This window comes from Stegostoma tigrinum, chromosome 10 (assembly GCF_030684315.1).
Source record: "Stegostoma tigrinum isolate sSteTig4 chromosome 10, sSteTig4.hap1, whole genome shotgun sequence".
Taxonomy (NCBI): domain Eukaryota; kingdom Metazoa; phylum Chordata; class Chondrichthyes; order Orectolobiformes; family Stegostomatidae; genus Stegostoma; species Stegostoma tigrinum.
In genome coordinates, this window is record NC_081363.1 from 50182941 (window position 1) to 50207929 (window position 24989).

Consider the following 24989-nt stretch of genomic DNA (forward strand, 5'->3'; position numbering starts at 1 on the left):
AGATAAGAGACCTTGACAGAGAGTTGAATAGAATTTGATCATGAGTTTTCTTTAATGTGTAATAAACTAGTTAGTACTTGAACCTGTCACAGGCTAAGCAATTCCTCCAAAGCTAGCAAAACCAACTTAAAAGATAAACCATCAAAATCTGTCCAGAACAAAGAAAATACATAGCATTTCAGAACAAAGCTGCTAACAAAATCAAAATTTACATCAAGGTCACTGGCTCCGTGTATTTAAGTAGGTCTTTCTCTCTGATACCTACTGCAAATGTAACATTTGTTCTTTGACTCATTTTGGTTTGAGCCAGCTGGATTCTTTGAGAGTTGGAAAGTCTATATGCATTGCAATCAAGCCATAAATGTCGATGCTTTCTTTATTTCTGTCAATCATGCAACAAAAAGCAACAGAGTTTACATATTGAGGTAGGATGAACTCTCTTGCTGTCAGAAATAACAGCTGTGGTATTTTCTTCGATTTCTGTGGGTTGTTTTTGACCAACTCATAGCTGGAATTACTGTAAATCTGAACTGGTTAGCAGTTTATGCTGTTTTTCAGGTCATGAACTTGCTGCTTTATCTCTGATTCTAATTTGGGAGTTTTTCTTTGACCAGTGTTTGATGATGGGGATGAGAGGACCCTGAGGCGTACATCTTTATGTCTGAAGGGGGAGAGACACTTTGCAGAGAGTGAGGTGAGTAATTGTTCTTGTCGAGATATTGTGGCGAGCTTATATTCATAATACAGAACAGTAACTTCAATACTTGCTTTCAGACCCTTGATCAGTTACCACTAACAAACCCGGAGCACTTTGGCACACCAGTCATTGGGAAGAAAACAAACCGAGGAAGGAGATTATCATCTGCTCCTACGTAAGTACCATTTTGCTTTTTATCAATCTAGCCGTAAGGATGTGGTTGTCACTGGCTAGATCAGCATTTATTGTCCATTTCAACTTGGCCTTGAGAAGGTGATGTTCTGAAGGGAGTTCCAGTATAACTAACTCAGAGATAGTAAGAACTGTCTCTGAAACAATTCTTATGTAATGTAATTAACAATGAAAAATTACTAGGAGTTATACCAAGTATAGCGCTCATAAAAGCATGATTAAAAGCCTGATTGTAACTGACATCAGTGGTGAGAAATTATGATTTTGAAAGACAGTTCTGTCGTTCTTGCAGATTTTAACCTGTTAACTAGTTATGTTTATATTTAGAAATCTGGTTCTACCAAAGTTCTTGCAATTTTTTTTTCCCCTAGTTTTAAAGGGTTTTCATTTGGGGAGGAATGTTGGAGAGAGTGAATGTGTACTCTGGCATTTAGTTGCACAATACCATTGATGGCTTTCTTTGCTCAGATTACTTGTCACCAAATGTTGAGCTAATAGACTAAACAAAAAGGGTTTTGTTGTCCTCGTCTCATAGGGGAACTTGGGAAACTGTTTTGCATGTCATGAAGGCTGTAAAGTTCACATTATCTGTCTCTCGTAACCAGAATGCTGCACCAACTGAAATCACCAATATTTCCCATTGAACTTGCATGCTTAGCCAACCAAAACCTGACAGGTAATGACGAGCACCTAAGTAAAACAAGCTTTAACACTGTGAGGTTTAATGACAGTAGCAGAAGCAAATAATGCTGTTTATTTATGATCACTTGCTGTTGCAGTACTGATTCAAACTTTTCTTTTTATTTCAAAAATGACATGTGCCTCCTCAAGCCCATTAACCATTGACAAAGATCCAATAATTGAATTGACATGCCCACTATCAGAAAAGTCTGTGTTCCTTCCATTAACCAGCATTATTGATTAACAAGCATCTGATATGTTCCTAGATAACACAAGTTCTTCTTCTGTATTTAGTATCATAAATCTGGAAGTTTTTTAATCACCCACCTCCTTAATCAGCCCTGGTGTTTTGAGACTGATAGTCCTAGGGTTTGCAACAAGAAACCTTCCAGCTGGTACTGCGGTTTCATTCGTTGAACCAACACTACATTGTATGTTCAAACTTAATTCCAGAATGTTGTCAGGCAACTGTTACTACTTCATGAATATAAGTAAAATTATTCTCAACTTGTAACCCAAAACAGTTAGCAGTTTAAATAACAATACTGTCCGTTGGATTGTTCTTGTGATTTGTTTCTTTGATGTGACCAGGTGCTTCCCAGACAACGCCAAAGTTGATGACACAGTTTATTCCTAATTATTTTTCTGAGCCCAGTTCATGTTTTATGCTGAGAGTTGGATTTTGTTTTCATGCAAACAAAATAGCGAATGAATTTTTATCCTGTAGAGAAAGTCTCCCTCAAAGGTATTTAGAACAAAAATATATCCATCATGCTTATTACTGATGGACTCTGATACAGATGAACAATATCAAGCAATAATTATAAACCAGAGTCAATCAGCTTGGAACAAATAATATTAAATCTGGAAAAATGTATCCTTGATGTGCACATTTCAATTTTAATAAATCTGCAGGCCAAATGTCATGATTTACAGATAAATATATTCTATTACTATAATCGAAACAAAGAAATGTTAATTTTGCATAGCACAAATGTCAGGATATAAGCTAGCTAAAGTTATTGGAAGTGAAAAATCTGACCATGCTAAGTCAGGAGCAAGGAGGCATGGCGATTCCCACCTTTGTAAAACCAACTGGAGAGAAAGTGTCCTAGGTGCATTAAGTTGGTTTTGGGATGGGCATGGGACAATTGATTTTCACCCCAGAAATAGCCCAGAGATGTATGTATCCTTCTAGTGGGTATGAAACATCAAAGAAAACAAATTGAATATAAAAGGTAAGTTCTCCTGTTGACCAATCACCAATTATTCTTCTTTCAAGACAACCAAGAAATAATTAGTCATTTGAATTGTGTCTTCTTTCTCAGTTAGTCATTTGAAACAGACCCTTTGGTCCAATCAGCCAATGTCAACCATAATCCCAAACTAAACTAGTCTCACTTGCCTGTGCTTGGCCCATATCGCTTCAAATGTTTCTTATTCATGTACTTATCTAAATGTCTTTTAAACAATGTAACTGTACCCGCTTCGACCAATCCGCTGGAAGTTCATTCCACACATGAACCACTGTCTTCTGTAACCAAATTGCCCTATGTGTTTTTTAAACCTTTCTCCCCTCACCTTAAAAATATGCCCCCTAGACTTGAAATACCCCACCTGCAGGAAAATATACCTCCTATTCACTTTATCTGTACCACTCATGATTTTATAAACCTCTAAGGTCACCCCTCAACCTCCTACGCTCCAGTGGAAAGAGTCTGTCTATGCAGTCTCTCCTTATAACCCAAACCCTCCATTCCTGGCATCATCCTGGTAAGTCTCTTCTGAACTTCTTTCAGCTTAATAATATCCTCCTTATAACAGGAAACCCAAACTATACACAGGACTCTATAAGAGGCCTCAACTATGCCCAGTACAACCTCAATAGTCTGAGCAATGAGGGCAGCCATGCTGAACGCTTGTGTTCAGGTTGTCGACCACATTCACTCATTTTACAGTATTGACTACGAATAGTAATTTTGTCCTGCAGAACTTGAGTATTGCTAGCACTTTTCAGGGCACCTCACAATAATATCAATATAGAGGGACAACAACATTTACACTCTGGGAGGAGAGTGCTCATTGGCAAGTGGACTTTAGTAGAGGCATTGCACTGGAGAATGCACATGTCAGATGATTGACAGTTAACAACCAAATGATGCTTTAAATTTTAAACCAGGCATGTTGACTTGACTGGTCAATGCATTACCCTGAAAAATTAACCATAGAATGACTGTTACCTATTTTGTTGAGTTGAAACAGGTCCCGTGGTTATGCATATTCTTACTGCCTGAAAGCGTACAGCTCTATGTATTAATATATGCATTCTTCAGTTTGCACAAACGCACCATACTTTGAGTCCACAGTTTGCTGTCAATGTAATTCTTTGCACACTCAGGATTATTTGCCCAATGACATCTAATGTTGGACAAGGTGTTTTGAGTTATGCCAGCATGGGCTGGTTGGGTATGATTGTTACTTTGCTTGTTTCAGATGGACAGAGGGATGTCCAATGTATGTATCATCATGAAATTATTAACCCACACAGCTGATTTCATTTTTAACATCACCATGCAGATCAATCGATCATATTCCTGCTAGGCTCAGCTTTTGCAAACATCTTTTGGGTTTCATGAGAAACGTGTCTTCACTTGTATGACACCTAACTTCCTGCCTGTTGCACATATCTGATATGCAGATGACAGGGGTGTTTTGTTTGAATCCACAGCTACATGTAATAATTTTCTTCCATGATTTAATGCAGGCCATCATGTGCTCAAATTCAACTTTGAAATGGAACAGTCAAATGAGCTCCCTGTCCTAGATCTTTTAGAGAAATCAGCCATGTGTGTTGGAATTTCTACAGTTCCATTCTTTGTAGCTTTGTCCTTGTAAAACAACCTTGGGAATAGGATCCTAGCCATTTATTTACTGACCAAACTTGATGCTGAAATCAGATGATTAAAGACATCCTGTAGGTTAATGGTTAACCCTGATCAGGTGATTTTTTGCTGTTTTTTCTTTGCTCTAAATCATGAACAGACCCAGTCCTTTGCTGAAAAGAGCCCAGTTACCTTAAGTTTCAGAGTAATGAGGTTATCTTGGAACTTTGAACAGCAGGTGAAAGCTAGCTGTTTCATCCTCTTTCTGTGCAATTGGAAACATGAGTGGTGTCACCACTGTAAAGACTGTCTCTACCTGGTACACAGTTGAGAAAGATGCTGTCTGAATTTCAGTGCTGCTGTGATGCTCGAAGTGTAAACCTTAGTTCCCAAAGACTAGTGGATCATAATAAAGACCATATCCTTTCCACTATTCATAATGGACAGTGTAATTGCCATGTTCAACTAGCCCATTTTTGCACATCCTAAAACAATTCCAACATTTTGATGTGATTCTGCAGTTAGATAGCATTTGCATAAATAATCATGCTCATTACTCTGACAAAAATTTAGGATTGTCATTCAGGCTCATAACGTGACTTGTTTGCATGTAGTGGAAAATCTGCAAATGAATACACAGTATCCTGGTTTTTACAGACAGAATCTGCACAAATATTGCGTCTGTTGCAATTCAACACAGAAAGGTAAAGCCATTTAACTGGCTCATTTTTTTCAGGGTAATGCCTTGACCAATCAGAGTCATCCTACCTCGTTTAAATTTTCAACAAAGTTTGGCAGTTAACTGTCATCCACTGTCTTTTTATTAGGATTCTCCATGATAATACCACTACCAATCAGTTTTCTTTGCCAAACTCTCTGTATGATCCTTTTGTAGAGTATAAGTTATTTCTAGTCTTTGTATGATATTTCTTTGGAAATTTTCCTGAAAAGCACAAGAAGAAAAACTTTGACAAAATGCCTTCTCCCAAAGCTTGTTCATTGCCTCAGATAAATTTCATGTATCTTGAAATTGTGAAAGGCTCTAACAATGTACAGGTTTTTTTCTTTTTCCCTTTCTCTTTTGACTTTGAACAAATTCTACAATCAAATTGTTGAAATGGTGCAGTCAAATTTCTTTTGCAGAAATTGACCACCGGGTTTGCTACCATTGTCGAGCACAAGCCTAACTTCACTGGTAAATACATATGTTGGAGTTCTTAAAGTTCCAAACTTTAGACGATTGGCACAGGTGCACAATGGCTCAGGAGTTAGTGTCACTGCTGCATAGCTCCAGGAACCTGGGCTGTATTCCAGCCTTGGGTGACTGTTTGCATGTTCTCCCCATGTCTGGGATTCTGGCAAGAGCTCTGATTTCCTTCCACTGTCCAAAGATGTGCGGGTGAGGTAGATTGGCCATGGTAAATTGCTCTGTAGTGTCCAGGGATGTGCAGGCAAGATGGGTTAGCTATTTTAAATGTATGATTACAGGGATAGGCTGGGGAGGCTAGGTCTGCGTGGAATGCTCCTCAGAGAGTCAGTACAGACTTGATGGGCTGAATGGTCTCTTCCTGTGCGGTAGGGATTCTGTGAAATCATTGCTTGGTCCAAACATTCAGAAGTCAGGGGTAACAAAGTGTGGAGATGGATGAACACAGCAGGTCAAACAGCATCTTAGGAGCACAAAAGCTGACGTTTCGAGCCTAGACCCTTCATCAGAAAAGGGGGATGGGTAGAGGGTTCTGAAATAAATAGGGAGAGAGGAGGAGGCGGACCGAAGATGGGTGGAGAGGAGACAGACAAATTAAAGGGGCGGGGATGGAGCCAGTGGAGGTGAGTGTGGGTGGGGAGGTAGGGAGGGAATAGGTCAGTCCGAGGAGGATGGACAGGTCAGGGGAGTGGGACGAGGTTAGTAGGTAGGAAATGGGGGTGCGGCTTGAGGTGGGAGGAGCGGATAGGCGAGAAGAAGAAACAGGTTAGGGAGGCGGGGACGAGCTGGGCTGGTTTTGGGATGCATTTCGGGGGAGGTGAAATTTTGAAGCTTGTGAAGTCCATATTGATACCATTGGGCTGCAGGGTTCCCAAGCGGAATATGAGTTGCTGTTCCTGCAACCTTTGGGTGGCATCTTTGTGGCACTGCAGGAGGTCCAGGATGGACATTCCATCTAAGGAGTGGGAGGGGGCGTTGAAATGGTTTGCAACTGGGCGGTGCAGTTGTTTATTGCGAACTGAGTGTAGGTGTTCTGCAAAGCGGTCCCCAAGCCTCCCTGTGGTTTCCCCAATGTAGAGGAGCCCACAGTGGGTACAGCGGATGCAATATACCACATGGACAGATGTGCAGGTGACAATCTGCTTGATATGGAAAGTTGTCTTGGGGCCTGGGATGCAGGTGAGGGAGGTGGTGTGGGGGCAGGTGTAGCACTTCCTGCAGTTGCAGGGGAAAGTGTCCAGGTGTGGTGGGGTTGGAGGGGAAGAGTGGAGCAGACAAGGGAGTCATGGAGAGAGTGGTCCTTCCAGAAAGCAGACAAGGGTGGGGATGGAAAATTGTCTTTGGTGGAAGTGTCGGCGGATGATGCATTGTATCCGGAGGTTGGTGGGGTGGTATGTAAGGATGAGGGGGATTCTCATTTGGCAGTTCGCTGTACCTATTGTGGCCTCCTCTACATTGGGGAAACCGAGCGGAGGCTTGGGGACCACCTTGCAGAACACCTTTGCTTGATTCGCAATAAACATCTTCACCTCCCAGTTGCGAGCCCTTTCAACTCCCCCTCCCATTCCTTAGATGACATGTCCATCCTGGGCCTCCTGCAGTGCTACAATGATGCCACCCGAAGGTTGCAGGAACAGCGACTCATGTTCTGCTTGGGAACCGTGCAGCCCAATGGTATCAATGTGGACTTCACAAGCTTCAAAATCTGACCCCCGCCCCACTGCATCCCAAATCCAGCCCAGCTTGTCTCCGCTTCCCTAACCTGTTTCTTCCTCTCACTTATCTCTCCCACCCACCCACCTCAAGGCCCAATTTCTACCTACTAACACTCCCTTGATGCGTCCGTACTCCCTGGACTGACCTATCCCCTCCCTACCTCCCCACCTATACTCTCCTCTCCACCTATCTCCTCCTGTATCCATCTTTGGTCCGCCTCCCCCCCCCTCTCCTTATTTATTTCAGAATCCTGTCCCCATCCCCCTTTTCTGATGAAGGGTCTTGGCCTGAAATGTCAGTTTTTGTGCTCCGAAGATGCTGCTTTGCCTCCTGTCTTCATCCAGCTCCACACTTTGTTATCTCGGATTCTCCAGCATCTGCAGTTCCCATTGTCTCTGATTCAGAAATCAGGGATTTGTTCGGATCTGGAAAAACACTGCTAGGGAGAGTGGTGGAGTTAGATTCTGTAGGAGGTTTCAAAGGAGAGCTGGATATATGTTTGAACGTGATGAACTTTGAGGGCTTTGGAGATGGGGCTGGTGCACGGGTCTAGCTACCTCGCTCTTTGGGAGCTGTTTAAGCCAATTTCAGTTGAATGGCCTCTTTCCTTAAAATTCCATGATTCTATGCAATATAATATTATGCTTTTTGTCCTTCCTAAACCTATGCGTACTTGCACAAAACTGTTAAATCTGGTAAAACCCTAATAAATGATCTTCATTCAGAAGTTAATACAATTTTTAAAAATTTTTCATGTTGCAGACCTGAAGATGAGAGAGAAGAGGAACCAAGTGAAGATGAGGATGATGACAAACGACGTCTTAATGATGAACTTTTGGGCAAAGTAGTTTATGTAGATTGTAATGCAGACAAGAGAAAAGGCTGGTATCCAGCTTTGGTAAGTGAGATAATACTGTCTTTTCAGGATCAACCTTTCAGAATACCTTGATTGAAGTTTTCAAACTGGATCATTCTTGCATAAATTTAGACATTTGTTTTACTGTCAGCCTTGATAGCATGTTTAGAAGCAATATGACAATGCATTTTGTTGACTTAAATTGAAAACCATTTCATTATTCATAACTGAAAAACTGAATGTTACAGCCATTGTTTTAGGAAGAGAACATTGCAATATTAAACATACGCACAATCTCCTGGGCTGAAGTTTGACCTGCCTTCCTGCTAGCTAACAGGTGATATGCTGCTATTCGATCTAACAAATTAGACAATTCAGGTTTTGTTTTAGTTTTTTGAGTTTTATATTTTGTAGAATTTGGGCTGCTGGCAATTACCCTAGGCTTGTGAAGGAAGGCACAGCTCCTATTTGAGATCTTAACTACAATCCTAAGACATAGGAGCAGAAGTAGGCCTTTCAGCTCTACCATTCAATGGGACCATGGCTGATCTGATAATCCTCAACTCCACTTTCTTGCCTTTTCTTCATAACCTTTGATTTCCTTACTGATTTAAAAACTGGTCCACCTCAGCCTTGAGTATACTTAACAATGTAGCTTTTACTGCTCTCTGCTGTGAAAACTTTCCAGAGTCAAATAGCTTGTTTATGTTTCCTGTTTAAGATGTTTGGCAGAACTGACAGTGTTCCTGAAATATTATCACTGCAACAGTAAATTATATTATGGAGAAATGAAGAGATTTATCTGATTCATTTCATATTTGCTATTCCTCATGAAGTTTTAAATAAATGTTTGCAAAACTGTGCATGTGCTTTAATCACCTTTATTACAGACAGATCGCAAGTTTTAGAACTAATCTCCCTCTTCTCACCACCTCCTTCCAAGCAGGCAGTGATTTAATTTTTCCACTTTTTTTTAAAATTAGAAGCAACGCATTTCCCCCACTTCCTCTGTTTGTGGCTTCTGTCTTTGCAGGACTGCGACAGCATTGTGGTAAAATTAAGTCGCAAGTCTTGTTATTTCACTGAGTCTTTGTGAGGGAAATGCCGAAACACAAATGCATTTACCAACTTGGAGGAAGATATTGAATAAGTCAGGAGAAGGAGAGTGTTCAAATAGCAACGACTTAAGTACAAAACTACCAAGGATATCAATTTATCGTTGCCCTTGCTTTTAAATGGAGCACAAAAGTACTCGATTAGCAGTGTGGCATTTCTTTGGAGGGTCGGTTGATTACTAGGCAAAAGTTGAGGAATTTTCAGTAGTTTAATTTCAAAAAAACCTTTCAGATGTTTTCTGAGGAAGCTTTTTATTGAAATGTGATTTCATCGAATCACAGAATCATAATAGTGCAGAAGGAGACTATTTGGCCCATCGTGTCCACCTGGGCTTATTATCTAGTGATAATCTCATGCCGTTTTCCTATAGCCTTGCACACTATTACTATTCAAACACTGTCCAATGCCCTCTTGAATGCCTCATTTGAACCTGCTCCTGCCACATTCTCAGACAGTGCATTCCATATCCTAACAACTTACTGTGTGAGAAAAGTTATTTCTGAATTGCTTGAAAATCTGTGCTTCTTCATTCTTGTTTCTTTTGCAAACAGAAATGGTTTTATCCCATCTACTCTGTCCAGTTCGTTCATGATTTTGAAAACCTCAATCTGGTCTCCTGTTGACTTTCTTCTTTCCAGGGAAAATAATCCCAACTTCTTCAAGTTACCTTCATCGTTGAAGCTTCTCATACCTGGAACCATTCTAGTAATTCACTTCTGCACTCTCTGCAATGCCTTTACACCTTTACTGTAACGTATGTCCAGAAGTGTACACAACACTCCAGCTGAGATCTAATGTGTCTTGTACAAATTCAACATCACCTCTTCGCTCTTGTACTCTATTCTGCTATTATTAAAGCTGAAAACACTATGTTTTGTTAGCTACTCTTTCCACCTGTCCTCTCACCTCCGTGATTATGCACATATACGCCAGGTCCCTCGGCTCCTGCACTCCCTTCAGAATTGAACCTTGTATTTGAAATTGTGTTTCAGTGCTGTTCTCACCTCACGTTTCTCTGCATTGAACCTCATCTGCCACATGTTCATCACTCCACTTGCCAGTGTTCTTTTGAGGTTCCATACCTCCCCCCTCTCGGTTTACAATTCTTCCAAGTTTAGACTAGTCTGTAAAAACGTGGAAATTGCTCCTTGCATATCAAGATCCAGATCATTTATATATGTCAGAAAAGACAAGGGTCCCAATGCCTGTCATTGGGGAAGTCCAGTATAAACCTCTCAACAGCCCTCAAAACAAATGTTGACTGTAACACTTTTTTTTTCAATCACTCAGCCAACTTTGTATCCTTGTTGCAAATCTCCTTCTTGTCACAAATTTGTTGAGGCATTGCATCAAACACCTGGAAATCCATGTATGACACCTCCAGAAACATTGCCCTCATCAACCCTTTTTGTTATCTCTTTGAAACAGCAAATTCGTTAAAAATTATTTCCCCTTCAGAAATCCATGCTGGCTGTTGCTAATCAATTCACCTTTACTGCGTGACTACTGACTGTTTCCTGAATAATTGTGTCCAAATGTTTCCCCACTGCCCAGGATGAAACTTACAAGTCTTTAATTACTGGGATTATCCTTGCAAAATATTTTGAACAAAACCATAATGTTGGCAATTGTCCTGTCTTCTGACATCTCGCTAAAGATCAGGGAAGAATGAAATTTTGTGATCAGTGCCTCTGCAATTTCTACTCTTGTTTCCTTCAAAATCCTTGATATATCTCATTGCAGTTTGAGTGCCTTGTTAACTTTTAAGTGCCAACCACCAATATCCAAGTCTATATTTGAGGGAAAATGTCCCCCATTTATAACTGCTCTGTGATACTGACATTTTTCCTGAAGTTTTGCATATTTTTTCCTCTGCAAGCTTTCCATTAGTTGGTGGTCTATAGACATGTAATTGCATATTTTTTATTTTATAACTCTCGTCAAATTAACAGTATCCTTGAACCGTCTGAGATATCCTCCTCTCTCACACTGTAATGCTGTCCTTTGCCAGCACTGCTTCTACTCCTCCTTTCCTTCATTTTATGTTCCTCCTGAACAAGTTATACCCTGTCTTGTCCTTCCTTTTGCCAGGTCTCTATCACTGCCACAATATCATTCTTGTACATTGCAATCTGTCTGTAACTCCCCAACCTTATTTACTATACTCCATATATTTACACACATGCATGTTAATTCTCTTTTGGACTTTCTTTGTTCCTTCCCTACTCTGACTTCACCTGTTGTCTTAACTATTCTCCACATTGGTGCCAGCCGTATCCTTAAGTATTTTGCAAAACCTGCTATTTGCCTGCACTATTCTCTGGCACCCATATCCCTGCCAAATTAGTTTAACAACGACACAAGCAAAACACATGTCAAGGACCTCAGTCCCTCACTTCTTTAAATGTAACCCATCTGGCTTGGACAGATGCCATCTGCCTCAGAGCCACTCTCAGGAATCTAAACCCCTCCCTGCACCATCCTTCCAGCATTCATTTATCAGCTGTATCCTGCTATTTCTGTACTCATTTGCACCTGGCACTGGAAGTGATTTGAAGATGACCACATTTCTGGCTGTACTTGGCACCAACGCGAACCACAAGTTCTGGCTTTTCACCTTCCTGAAAAAAGTCCTTTGGCCGATCTTGACCCTGGCACCAAGGAGGCAACGTAGCATTTCTGGAATCACGGCTGCAGAAATGCCTGACTGTTTCTCTCGCTAATGAATCCCCGATCACTATTATTCCTGGCTCCTCCTTTCACCTCTCCTGCATACTGAGGTGATTTGTGCCAGATGCTTGGCTTTGACTGCATTCCCTTCAGCCAGCATCCCCACCAGCTTCCAACATGGAAAATGAAATTTGAGATGGATCCCAGTGGACTCCTGCATAGCCTGCCTGTTCCTCTTGGGCAGTCTAGTGGTCACCCGTTCTCTTCCTTCCTCCAGTCCTTGAGCTTGTTCAGTGTTTTGATGAAAAGACTTTGCAACCAGAGTCCGGAAATATTGGTTGCTGACTGATTTTTACAGGCTGGAAGATTTTTTTTAAAGCCCAAAGATGTTTTATGGAGCAGCGCTGACCCCCTTGACCGATTTCAGAATTATATAATTAGGTTCAATGCTGAGGTAGTTGTGATCAAGCCTCTTGGAGGAAGGTAAGCTGCCACCAACAGATCCTGCACTGCAGCTCGCTAATGGTCTGTTGCTATCAGGTGGTTGAACTGGATGTCATGACCACATCATGATGTGGTTATCTTTAATCAACCTGCTAAGGCATGTACTGACACACCTCTGGAGCATGTGGGACTTGAGTCTGTGCCTTCTGACTCAAAAATACAGATACTACCACTGTGCCATGAGAGGTTGAACTGGGGTAGACAACTTCAGAAGTCACACAACACCAGGTTATAGTCCAACAAGTTTATTTGACAGCACAAGCTTTGGGACCTCAGTCCTCCTTCAGGTGTTAGTGAGAGGGGTAGTATCAGACGCAGAATTTATAAGTAAAAGATCAAAGGATGTACGAAACAAACGCAAGATGCTGCTAAATCTTTAATCGGTTAGAAGGTTTTACCTAGAAGCATGGCATTCCAACCGGAACTCCATCAACAAACACATTGATTTGGAGCCAATCTACCATCCCCTGAGAAAAAGAACAGGAAATGACATCACCAACCCAAGGAAACCTAACCAGATAAATAGAAAGCGGGACATAACACCAGCGCTTCGTCGGAGGCTCACTGATGATGTTACCTAGAATGGTGACGAAACGTCTGAAAACTAACCTTCCAACTCAGCGAGCAAACTCACATCCAGAAGGTTTTAACTGTTTAATATGTATATGTAAGTCCTTGAATTCCTTTCAAGTCATGGTTCTGAGAGAACTAAAGGTTTTATCTATGTAAGGAAGAGGTGACATTTTAGGTCAGACAATGTATGTTAGGTGTGAGACCTTGTTTAGAATCTGTGTTTTGGTTTGGAGTCAGACTGGTTGTATTTCTAAAGTAGAAATTTATAAAATGCCCTATTGACTGATTGCTTTTTAAACAATATAAAATGTATCTTAAAAATACAAATTCACCCTATAGATTCCTGTGTGAGTGAGTTGGGCAGTGAGAGACTGTGTGTGTAGCGGGTGGGGCAGAGAGAGAGAGTGTGTGTGTGTGTGAGCATGTGTGTGTGTGTGTGTGTGTGTGTGTGTGTGTGTGTGTGTGTGTGAGCATGTTTCTGTATGTAATGTGATGGGGTCACCTGTGGTGTGACTTGAACCCAAGGTCCTGGTTGAGGCTGTCCTCATGGGTCCCGAATTTGGCTATCAGCCTCTGCTCGACCACTTTGTGTTGTTATGTACCTTGAAGTCTGCCTTGGAGGAAGCTTCTCCCAGGATCTGAGGCTGAATGCCCTTGACCACTGAAGCGCTCGCCGAAGGAGTGTTCCTGTTCGGCAATTGTTGAACGTTGTCATACTGTCTGCATGGTTTTGCCAACATAGCACACCTCGGGGCATCTTTGCCTGCAGCATATGAGATAGACAATGTTGACCGAGTTGTATGAGTATCTGCTGTGCACTTGGTGGATGGTCCCACACGTGATGGAAGTGTCCATGTCTAAGATTTGACATGTCTTGCCGAGGTTGCCGTGACAGAGCTGTGTTATGGTTGGTAGTTTACTATGAATTGCTATGAATTGGCATTTGTTGGAAGGCGAGAAGTGGATGCATGGGGATGATCTCGGTAAAGTGCTCATCGTCATTGATAATGTGTCGAAAGCAGCAAAGAACATGGCAGAGTTTCTCCAATCCTGGGAAGTACTGGATGAAAAATGGACGCCTTATCGGATATATCCTGTGTCTGTCTTCTATGGAGATCATTACGGTTTTTCGCTGTGGTACGATGAAAGTGGCAATTGATGAGTTGGACATTGTATCCTACTCATATGAGGGCATCCTTTAAACACCTCAGGTGTCCATCTTGTTCCTCCTCATCTGAACAGATTCTGTGTATGCATTCTGTGTATATGCTGGAGTTGACAGTAGGGGATTTTTAAATATATTTCGCGTGGAAGCTCAGAGAAGTGTAGCATCATGAGGTTATCTGTAGGCTTGCTGTAGAGTGGTGAACTGAGGTGTCTGTCTCTGATGGAGATGCATGTGTCCAAGAATGAGACTGATTCCAAAGAATACTCCTTGGTAAGTCTAGTGGTACCACCACATCATGGCTAACATTGATATCACTAAATGCCAGCTCAAAGTGGAGAAGATTTCCAGGAAGATCATGTGTATCGATACAGGCATCAAGTTTCTACAGAAATGCAGGAAAGCACAAAAGATTCCAAGCAGGCAACAGATAACAAGCCCACTCAGGTCGACCTACAACACGATTATGCCGAGAGGTTTTGCTGTTCTAACTCCTCAACCATCTCGTAAACCAACTCTACAGCAAGTTCTATAACCTTGAACTTGAGATGGAGGCGATATTCTCAGCTTGCACTCAAGATATGGCAGAACAGTTAAGAGACTCTACCAAACAGATGAGTCAATCGAATTACGCCACCTACTTGTATACCAAGAAAAAGAAACTGGAGTAACCTGACATCACAACCAGCAATAACCAAGTCTCCCCAGTATCAGAGTCGAAGACAGTACCAACCGGTGAAAATCAGTTCTGACCATACCCTTCAGGACAAGATCAAAAGTTCATGGCCCAGGACTCAATTTCTGCTTCACCAGCAAATGGACCCCATTGTTCTCTCAGGAATTCATGAGATGAATGAGACTCCAGGAATTCTTCCAAGATGTGAGCAACGAGCTCAATGAGATAACCAATGAACCAGATCAGTTGACAGAGATCCATGGCAGAGCAGGCAAAGGAGGAGTTGCATTCAATCCCTTCATAGGGTTGCTGCCCAGGGCTTGACAGGTACCTAAGGTTTTGGAGTAGACCTGTAGCTTGGGTTGTGGGCGTTGAGGTTGGTTGTCTCCCCGAACTGGTTTTTTGTTCCGCGCGCGTTTTGTTACCGTGCTTGGCAACATCTTCAGTGCAGCCTTTGATGAAGTGTCGGTGTGTTTTCCTGCCTGGTTTTTAAACTCTGGGGTCCATTGTGATGGATTGCCTCACTTCTGGGCTTCCTCCGTAGTGGAATGTATATGAGGTCGAGTTCAATGTGTTTATTAATAGCATTCTTCGTGGAGTGCCATGCTTCCTGGAATTCTTGAGCTTGTCTCTGCCTAGCCTGTCCCAGGAGCTTGGTGTTGTCCCAGTAGAAGTGGTAATTCTCCTTGTCCATGTGGATTGAGATGACAAAAAGGAAGGAAACTAATAACAAGAGTACACGAACAACAACTGATTAGAAAAAGACACGGCCAACACTCCCTCATCTCAATCGACATGGACAAGGAGAACCATCACTTTGACTGGGACAGTATCAAGATCCTGGGAAAGGCTAGGCAGAGACAAGCACGAGAATTTCTGGAAGCACGGCACTCCACAAAGCATGCTATTAAGAAACACATTGAACTCGACCCCATATACATTGCACTACAGAGGAAACCCAGAAGCGAGGCAATCCATCGCAGTGGACCCCAGAGTTTAAAAACCATGCGGGAAAACACAACGACGCTTCATCAGAGGTTGCAGTGAGGATGTTGCAAAGCACGGTAACAAAATATCTGCGGAATAATAAACCAATTCGGCGAGCCAACCAACCTCAACTTGACAGGTATGCTCAAGCCATCAGAGAATGTGTGAACGCCGCAGTCACAAGATAGTGCAAAACGTCACCCAGGTGCAACGCAACTTCATCCATTGTCTCAAGATCATTCGCAACATTACCGTCAAACCAACAGACAAAGGAGGACCATTGTCATACAGAATAAAACGGACTATGACAAAGAAGTGGACTGACAACTGAATAACCAGAAACATAGCAGATCCAACCTGCCAATCCAACCAAAGAGAACACCCCTGTCAACGGAACAGACTGGTCAAGACTTTTGATCCAGTCTTTCAGAGTACAGTCTCATCCCACGTACTTCCCACATAGGGGACTTCTACTGCCTTCCAAAGATACACAAAGCCAACAAATCTAGGTCTCATTGTAGCAGGCAATGTGTGAGAACCTCGAGGGCATTTTAAAACCTATTGTACAGGGAACCCCCAGCTTCTGTTGTGGCGCCGCAGATTTCTTACAAACTCAGCACCCGTCGTCCAGTTAAGCCAGGAACCTTGCTCATCAATGGATGTTTTGGCACTCTCTGCCAGCACCCCCCACAGCGACAGTATCGCTGCGACAGCCTCAGTACTCCATACCAACAATTGCCAATTTCCAGACAATCCTACAACTCATCTGCTTCATCCTCAAGCACGTCTTCACCGTCAACAACTAGTTCTTCATCCAGACACGTGGAACAGCCATGTCAACCAGATTTGCTCCCCAATATGCCAACGTTTCCATCCACAAGTTCGAACAAGACTTCTTTGCTACACAGAACCTCTGACCACCACAATACACAAGATACATTTAATGACGTTTTTTTTCCTTTGGACTAATGGCAAGGAATTGCTGAAACAACTATGTTGTGACTCAACAAGTTTCATTCCACCATTGGACTTAGCATGGAGTATTCTTTGGAATCAGTGCCATTCTTGGACACACACCGCGATTAAGGACAGACACCACAGTACACCACTCTAACTGCAAGCCTACGGATAACCTCACGATGCTACACTTCTAGCTTCCACTCAAACATTGTAAAACAGCCATCCCCTACGGACAAGTCCTATGCATACACAGAATCTGTTCAGATTAGGAGGAATGTGTCAGATAAGTGAAGGTGTTGAAGTACGCCCTCATACGAACACGATACTTTTCAGTACACTGGTGAAACCTTTAGTTCCCTCAGGACCATGACTTGAAAGGGATTCAGGGATTACATATACGTATTAACCAGTTAAAACTTTCTAACTGATTTAAAGATTTAACAGCATCTTCGTTTTGTTTAGTACATCCTCAATGGTGTGATCCTTTGATCTTTTACTTATAAATCCTGTGACTGATATTACCTCTCTCACTAACACCTGAAGGAGGACTGAGGCTCCAAAAGCTTGTGTTGTCAAATAAACCTGTTGGACTGTAATCTGGTGTTGTGATTTCTGACCATGCCACAAGAGCCAAGCACATCATCCTGTAGGATGGGTGCAACGAGCATTCCTGTTTTGTAAGGGTTTTATTGGTCATGGTAATCTGTGTAGCAAATTATAACAGTAGTTAGCATTCCAGACCTATCAGGAGACACTTGTATTTATTATCTAGCTGATGTTTGCTTCTGAGAAATTTCTGCAAGGTTGTTCCTGCATCCAGTCATGAGATTATAGTAGCCACCTTTTTGTTGGGCTGTTCATTGTATTTTTAAAACAATCTGTAAATATATACTAATATACATTCATAATTAGCTTTTTTCCATTTATGATAGTTTACAGGATGATGTTCTTTTAGACTATTCCTCTACCTTGAGGTGTTCAATTAATCGGAACCGATGTTCAGGACCTAATAATAGAATGTTGATTTTTACAAACTATTTTCCTCCCTCGGTTAGCATCCTGAATCTCTCCCATTACCTCAGCTAGTAACCATCCCAGTGTGAATCTACGCTTGTTTTGGGTTTGTTAGCCAGTTTTAAGATGTCTGTAATGGATGTTAGTTTCAGTTGAGTGATGAATATCTGAGCATCATCTTGTACTAGCAACAATGCAAATGATTTTAAAATATCATCAGTTTATTTTTTGCTAGTTTGTTAGCATTTTGGTTTTAAGTTTGGCTTTTTACAATCAAGAAAATATGTTGTTTGCCCTCTTTCATAGGTGCTGTCTCCAAGTTGCAGTGATGAAATCACTGTAAAGAAAGACCAGTGTTTGGTGAGATCGTTTGCAGACTCCAAATTGTAAGTGTAAAAGTAAAATGTATAGATGCAAAATAAGATGTTAGATTTGAAAATTGTTTGAGTATGTAGATCTGTCACCAAGAGGAACTAACTGTCAAATAAGTCGCTACTGGTTGTGAATGATGTGTAGTATTGACGTTTTAAATAAATGCTGGATAGCGTTGTAAAGTGAGATTATATATTGGTTTTAATGTTTGTTCGAGATTAGATGATATCTGCCAATCATTTGGAAATATACTAAACTGTGCATTGGTTTTGGAATGCTTAATGTTTTAACATGTAGTTCACTGGAACTGACTTTGAGGTTGTTTATAATACATAGTTCTCTTTCATCCTCTAAGTAAGAACCAAATGAATAGGACAAAATTATATAAATTTGTTTAATGATTCAATGATTTGACTGTAATAACTTTTCCATTACAAAAAATTGCACTGCTGTTTACACGAAAATGCTCTGGTTGCAGTGTTTTCTTCAGGGTTCTTCCAATTTTGTTTTTGAATTCATCTGCGGGATGTGGGTGTTTCATTGCACAACCGTAGAACTTGAACCCTTGAATTGCTGCAGTCCATTTAATGTCAGTACACTCACGATGCCATTTGGGAGGGAATTCTAGGATTTTGTCCTCTTGATTCTGCAAGAACAGGAATATAATCTTGATGTTGCATGGCTTTGAGGGGAATTTGCAGATGATTATGATATCATGCATCTGCTGCCCTTGTCCTCTTTGGTTGTGTTCATGGTTTAGAAGATGCTGTCTAAGGAGCAACACTGCTTTTAATTTTTGTTGTGGCTGTATAATCCTCCAAAGTTCTTGCCCCGCAGCAGTTTCCAGAATGGGAAGACAATGCCTTGATCAGCATGCCAACGTCAATTGCCATGCGCAGAACCTTGGAGCAGCTGAGAGGGAATGTTGCTAAGGAGCCTTGGTGAATTTCTGCAGTGTGACTAGTAGATGATGCACACTATTGCTATTATGTGTCAGTGGTAGAGGGAGTGAATGTTTGTCGATGTAGTCGCAAGTAAGATGGCAGCTTTGTCCTGGATAGTGCCAAGCTTCTTGTTTGTACTGCACTCATCCAGGCAAGTTGGCAGTATTCCATCTTACTCCTGACTTGTGCCTTGTGGATAGTTGTTGGGGATTCAGGAGATGAGTTACTGACTGCAAGATTCCTAACCCCTGACCTGCCGTTGTAGGACTCTGCACTTGTATGACTAGTCCAGTTGAGTTTCTGGTCAGTGGTAAGCTGCCAGAAAGTTGATTGTGGAGGATTCAATGCTGGTGAAGCCATTGCATGTCAAGTGGTGATGGTTAGATGCATTCTTGTTGGAGAGATGTGTAGGCTAGGTGGATTGGCTATGCTAAATTGTCCGTAGTATTCAGGAAAGTGTTGATTTGGGCGATGGGTCAGGATGGGGTTCTCGGAGTGTCATGTGGACTTGTTAGGCTGAAGGGCCTGTTTCCACACTGTAGGGATTCCATGAACGTCATTGCCAGGGACATGTGTTACATAAACATTAGTTGTCACTTGTCGGTGCAAGCCTGGATATTGCCCATACCATGTAGTATTCGGGTGCGGACTGCTTCAGTGTCAGTAGAGAATGGTGCTGAACATTGTGCAGTCATTGGTGAACATCCTGACTTCTTACCCTTATGATGGAGGGAAGGTCATTGATGAAGCAGTTGGAGATGGCATGGCCAAGGGCACTACCTTGAACTGCTGCAGAAATGTCCTGGGGCTGAGATGACTGACTTCCAAGCACCACAGTAAACTTCTTCTATGCCAGGTTGATTCTAACCAGTGGAGAGTTTTCCCTCTGATCCCCCATGACTCCAATTTTGCAAGAATGCCTTGATGTCGAAGGCAATCACTATCACCCCATCCCTGGAAATCAGCTGTTTTGTCCACGTTGACCAAGGCATGAGCGGAGTGGCCTTGTGAAACCCAAACTGAATGTCATTGAACAGATTATTGCTAAGCAAATGCTGCTTGACTGACCCCTTTCATCACTTGACTGATGGCAATAGACTGAGCGGATGGTAATTGACTGGGTTGATTTGTCCTGCCTTTTGTGTACAGGACATATCTTGGCAATTTTTCTGGGTAGATGCCGGTGTCATTATTGTTCCGGAATAGCTTGGCTGGAGGTGCGACAAGATCTGAGGCACAAGTCTTCAGTACGACTGCTGGAGTGTTGTCAGGGCCTATAACCTTTGCAATATCCAGTGCCTTGAACCATTTCTTGATATCATGTGGAGTGGAATGAAATTGGTCGAAGACTGTCCTCTGTAATGCTGGGAACCTCAGGGGAGGCAGAAATGGATTGCTCACCTGTCACTTCTGATAGAAAATTGTTGTGAATGCTTCAGCCTTAGCTTTTGCCCCATTATTGTGGATGGGGACATTTGTGGAGCCTCTAGAATCCAGCATACCTTCAGCAGAACCGCAGAGAAACTCTATAAATCGCTCCTTTATTGTTTGATACTGAGCTTTGATGACCTAAATAGTCTTTCATTGTCTTCATTTTTCACTATATACGTGTAGGTGCTGCAGTCATTTCTATATTATTCCTTTAAAATAATCTATGTGTAACTTGACAATTTTTAGCGACATAATTGTTAAAGTAGCATTAAAGCAGTTCATTCTCATTGATAATTTAAATATCTGTTTCTAACTCTGACTCTATTAACAAGATCAAAACGACAATTTTAAATACAGCTTCCACAAAACTGTTCTCAAATTTCATTGGTTTTGATTGCATTATCAACTATTGTATTCTCACTTGTTTAGATTTATGGATGTAATAGATCATCCCTCATTAATAATTATGTGACCATCTGTTCAGCATGGTGCAGTGTTCAGAAGGATTTGAAGAGCAGGGTGCTTTAAATATTATCTTGTCATATTTATTATGGTTTGAAGCTTCGTTTTCGAACATAAAGTTCAGCAAATAGATTTGAAGTCACACAGATGGTTCTTAGATGGGGACAGTTTATTGAACATGAGATAGCTGTATTTAGTAATTCGATTTTTATTGCCTGTTAAATAATTTAAACAAAGACTATGAAATTTAATTGAATATCAATCTTATGTGACACAAAGGCAGTGTTCTTTATTTAACGCTAAACCTTGGTGTCTATTTTTGTAAAATAACAGCTATCCTATAGCAAGAAAAGATATCAGGGAGCTTGACTGGGACAGAGTTTCAAAGCAAGACCCAGTTGTTAAACAAGGTAAGGAAACTAGCATTTAAGGTGAAGTGAATTGCAAATATTTCGCCTTGTATCTTGTGCTGATAGATGTGATCATCATAGTTGAAATGTGGCACTTGTGAGAGTCCTTGCCTGACCTCCCTTTAACAGCAAATCTAAATGTCAAGATTGAGCAAGTTTGAGCACCAAGTTGGGAAGCATGTACTCTGGTCTGCTGAGCTGTGTAAGCCGGAGGTTGGTTCTGTTCCATAAGGGGAATGCGCTGAGAATTTACAACATTTTTATTTTAGTGCAGGATTGATTTTTACCATTTCTAAAGCTGCTTATTGTGCCCTTGCTATTGTGTTGCCTTGTGATTTTTGTTTGAGGTGTTGGAGGGAGGGTATGGCTTGAAGAATTAGCAGATTTTCAATTTCACACACTTTGAGTGAAATGTAATTCACATAGATGGAGTGGCAATCACAACTTTTGTGGCTGATTATAAGTTAAATGAGTTGGGGCGTTCTTGGTTCTGTACAGTCAAATTCAAGTTGTATCAGTGAGCAGCTTCACTTAATGGTTGCGAGTGAAATGTGATAAATTTATGATTTTGCATTGATGAAAAGATTTCCACCTGTCTTCAACCTGTTCAACACTTGATGCTAATGCTAAGTTTCCTTCTATCAGCTTTGATATTCTGCATTTTGGGGAAAAAAATTCACAACAAGGCATTCTGTTATGGTATCTGATGATACAACTGTTTTTCAGGCAGTTGTGAAGTAACCAAACACAGCTATCAATTTTCTGCTCTAGTATTTAATGCTGTCCTTAGAATATGTTCATTATTATGCATTTTAACATACTTGCTCATACAGAACGAAAATACTGTGAATGGTGAAAATTTGAAGTAACATCAGTAAATATGGAATATTTGGATCAGGCAGCATCTGAAGAGACCAAAATAGTGTTTGCGTCTAGGTTGCTGGCCATGTATCAGAACTGAGAAAGCTTAGAAATATGTGTTTTAGCAAGTGAGAAAGGAGGGCTAGGTGGGAGGTTGTTGATGAACAACATAAAAGGTCAGTGATTCATCATGCTTGCATTCACATCTCCCGTTAGACTTACCTTTTGCTTCTTGTCTTTTGACTCAGCACCACAACTCTTTTTTTGCATTTAGTCTGTCTTGACCTGCACCCCACCACAGGCCTTTTGCTTTTGATTTTTCTTTACCTCCCCCTTGCTTAAAAACCTGTTGCATTTATAACTCTGTCTTTTTTTCCCCCCCAGTGTACATGAAAGATAATATAGATATAAATTCTCTCTTCCCCCTCGCGCCCCCCCCACCTCGCGCCCCCCCCACCTCGCGCCCCCCCCCCACCTCGCGCCCCCCCCCCACCTCGCGCCCCCCCCCACCTCGCGCCCCCCCCCACCTCGCGCCCCCCCCCACCTCGCGCCCCCCCCCCACCTCGCGCCCCCCCCCCCCACCTCGCGCCCCCCCCCCACCTCGCGCCCCCCCCCACCTCGTGCCCCCCCCACCTCGCGCCCCCCCCCCACCTCGCGCCCCCCCCCACCTCGCGCCCCCCCCCACCTCGCGCGCCCCCCCCACCTCGCGCGCCCCCCCCCACCTCGCGCGCCCCCCCCCACCTCGCGCGCCCCCCCCACCTCGCGCGCCCCCCCCACCTCGCGCGCCCCCCCCCACCTCGCGCGCCCCCCCCCACCTCGCGCGCCCCCCCCCCACCTCGCGCGCCCCCCCCACCTCGCGCCCCCCCCCCACCTCGCGCCCCCCCCCACCTCGCGCCCCCCCCCACCTCGCGCCCCCCCCCACCTCGCGCCCCCCCACCTCGCGCCCCCCCCACCTCGCGCCCCCCCCCACCTCGCGCCCCCCCCCCACCTCGCGCCCCCCCCCACCTCGCGCCCCCCCCCACCTCGCGCCCCCCCCCACCTCGCGCCCCCCCCCACCTCGCGCCCCCCCCCACCTCGCGCCCCCCCCACCTCGCGCCCCCCCCCCACCTCGCGCCCCCCCCACCTCGCGCCCCCCCCCACCTCGCGCCCCCCCCCCCACCTCGCGCCCCCCCCCCCACCTCGCGCCCCCCCCCCACCTCGCGCCCCCCCCCCACCTCGCGCCCCCCCCCCCACCTCGCGCCCCCCCCCCCACCTCGCGCCCCCCCCCCCCTCGCCCCACCCCCCTCTCGCCCCACCCCCCTCTCGCCCCACCCCCCTCTCGCCCCACCCCCCTCTCGCCCCACCCCCTCTCGCCCCACCCCTCCTTCTGTCCACCCCACTCTCTCTTCCCCCACCCCATCCCACTCTCTCTTCTCTTTCCCCTTCCCCCGCCCCACTCTCTCTCTTCTCTTTCCCCTTCCCCCGCCCCACTCTCTCTCTTCTCTTTCCCCTTCCCCCGCCCCACTCTCCCGAAAAGCTTACATGTTACATAGTTTCAGGTTTTTGAAGTTTTTATAAAAGGAAAGCACTGATGCTCTTTCCTAGAGGGATAGAGCGGAAAAGCAAAAAAATTATGCTAAACTGGTAGAAAGTACGGATTCGACTGTATTTATATAGACTACAAGAGGCTGAGAAGAAGATAGTTTATTTTTACAAAGGTGATAACAGTTCTTTGAGGTTATGCCAATTAGGAAAGTTTGAACGGAATGCCTGAGGCTCCAGTCTTGAGAAAAGAGAATTGAGAGATGACCTGTTAGAGCGCAGGGCAGGCATGTTCCTGTGACCAGAATGGCAGGATTTGAGAACTTTGGATGGTTATCAGTTTAATTAAAAAAAACACATACCTAAGGTCTTGGTAGCTGAAACAGGTAAAGTCTTTGAAGAATGTGGAGAAAGTAGGAACAAGCTCAAATGGGGAGTTAGGAGAGCTAAAAGGGGCCGTGAAGTATTCTTGGCCAGCAGGGTAAAGGACAGCTGTAAGGCATTTCATACATATATTGGAGCAAGAGGGTACCTAGGTAAAGAGTAAGCCAACTCAAGGATAAAGGAGGGAGGTTATGTGTGGGGCCCGAGGAAATGGGTGAAATTCTTAATAATTACTGTACATCAGTATTCACCAAAGAAAGGGACATGAGGTTAGGGAAAGGCGTGTCAATTCTCTCAGGCTGGTTGTAATGAGGAGGAAGTGTTGAGTATGTTAAAATATATTAAAATTGGCAAATGCTCAGGACCAGGTGGGATCTATCTCAGGATGCTGTAGGAGTCAAGGGAGGAAGCTAGGGCCCCAACAGATATTTTTGGATCCTCTTTGGCCTCAGGCGGGTTCCAGAGGACTGGAGAATGGTTGATGATGTTCTTTTTGTTTGAGAAGGGAAATAGAGATAATCCAAGTAATTATAGACCAATGAGCCTGACGTCATTGGTGGTGAAGCTGTTGGAAAAGATACTGAGAGACAGGATTTATTCATGTTAGGAAGCGAATAGATTTATTAGTGATAGGCAGTATTGGTTAGTGCAAGGAAGGTTGTGCCTCACCAACTTGATTAAAATTTTTGAGGAAGTGACAAGGATAAT

At 43.2% G+C, this 24989-nt stretch overlaps 1 protein-coding gene across 4 annotated transcripts in view; it reads left to right on the forward strand.

Moving 5' to 3' along the window:
* The window catches only part of arid4a (AT-rich interactive domain 4A), a 158264-nt gene that overhangs the window by 70475 nt on the left and 62800 nt on the right, over positions 1 to 24989 (forward strand). For all 4 annotated transcript variants that reach the window (XM_059649181.1, XM_048537714.2, XM_048537716.2 and 1 more), the window contains exons 6-10: positions 615 to 694; positions 775 to 872; positions 8138 to 8273; positions 18203 to 18282; positions 21439 to 21515. In XM_059649181.1, coding sequence (XP_059505164.1) covers positions 615 to 694; positions 775 to 872; positions 8138 to 8273; positions 18203 to 18282; positions 21439 to 21515 — 471 coding nt within the window. The remainder of the gene's footprint in view (positions 1 to 614; positions 695 to 774; positions 873 to 8137; positions 8274 to 18202; positions 18283 to 21438; positions 21516 to 24989) is intronic.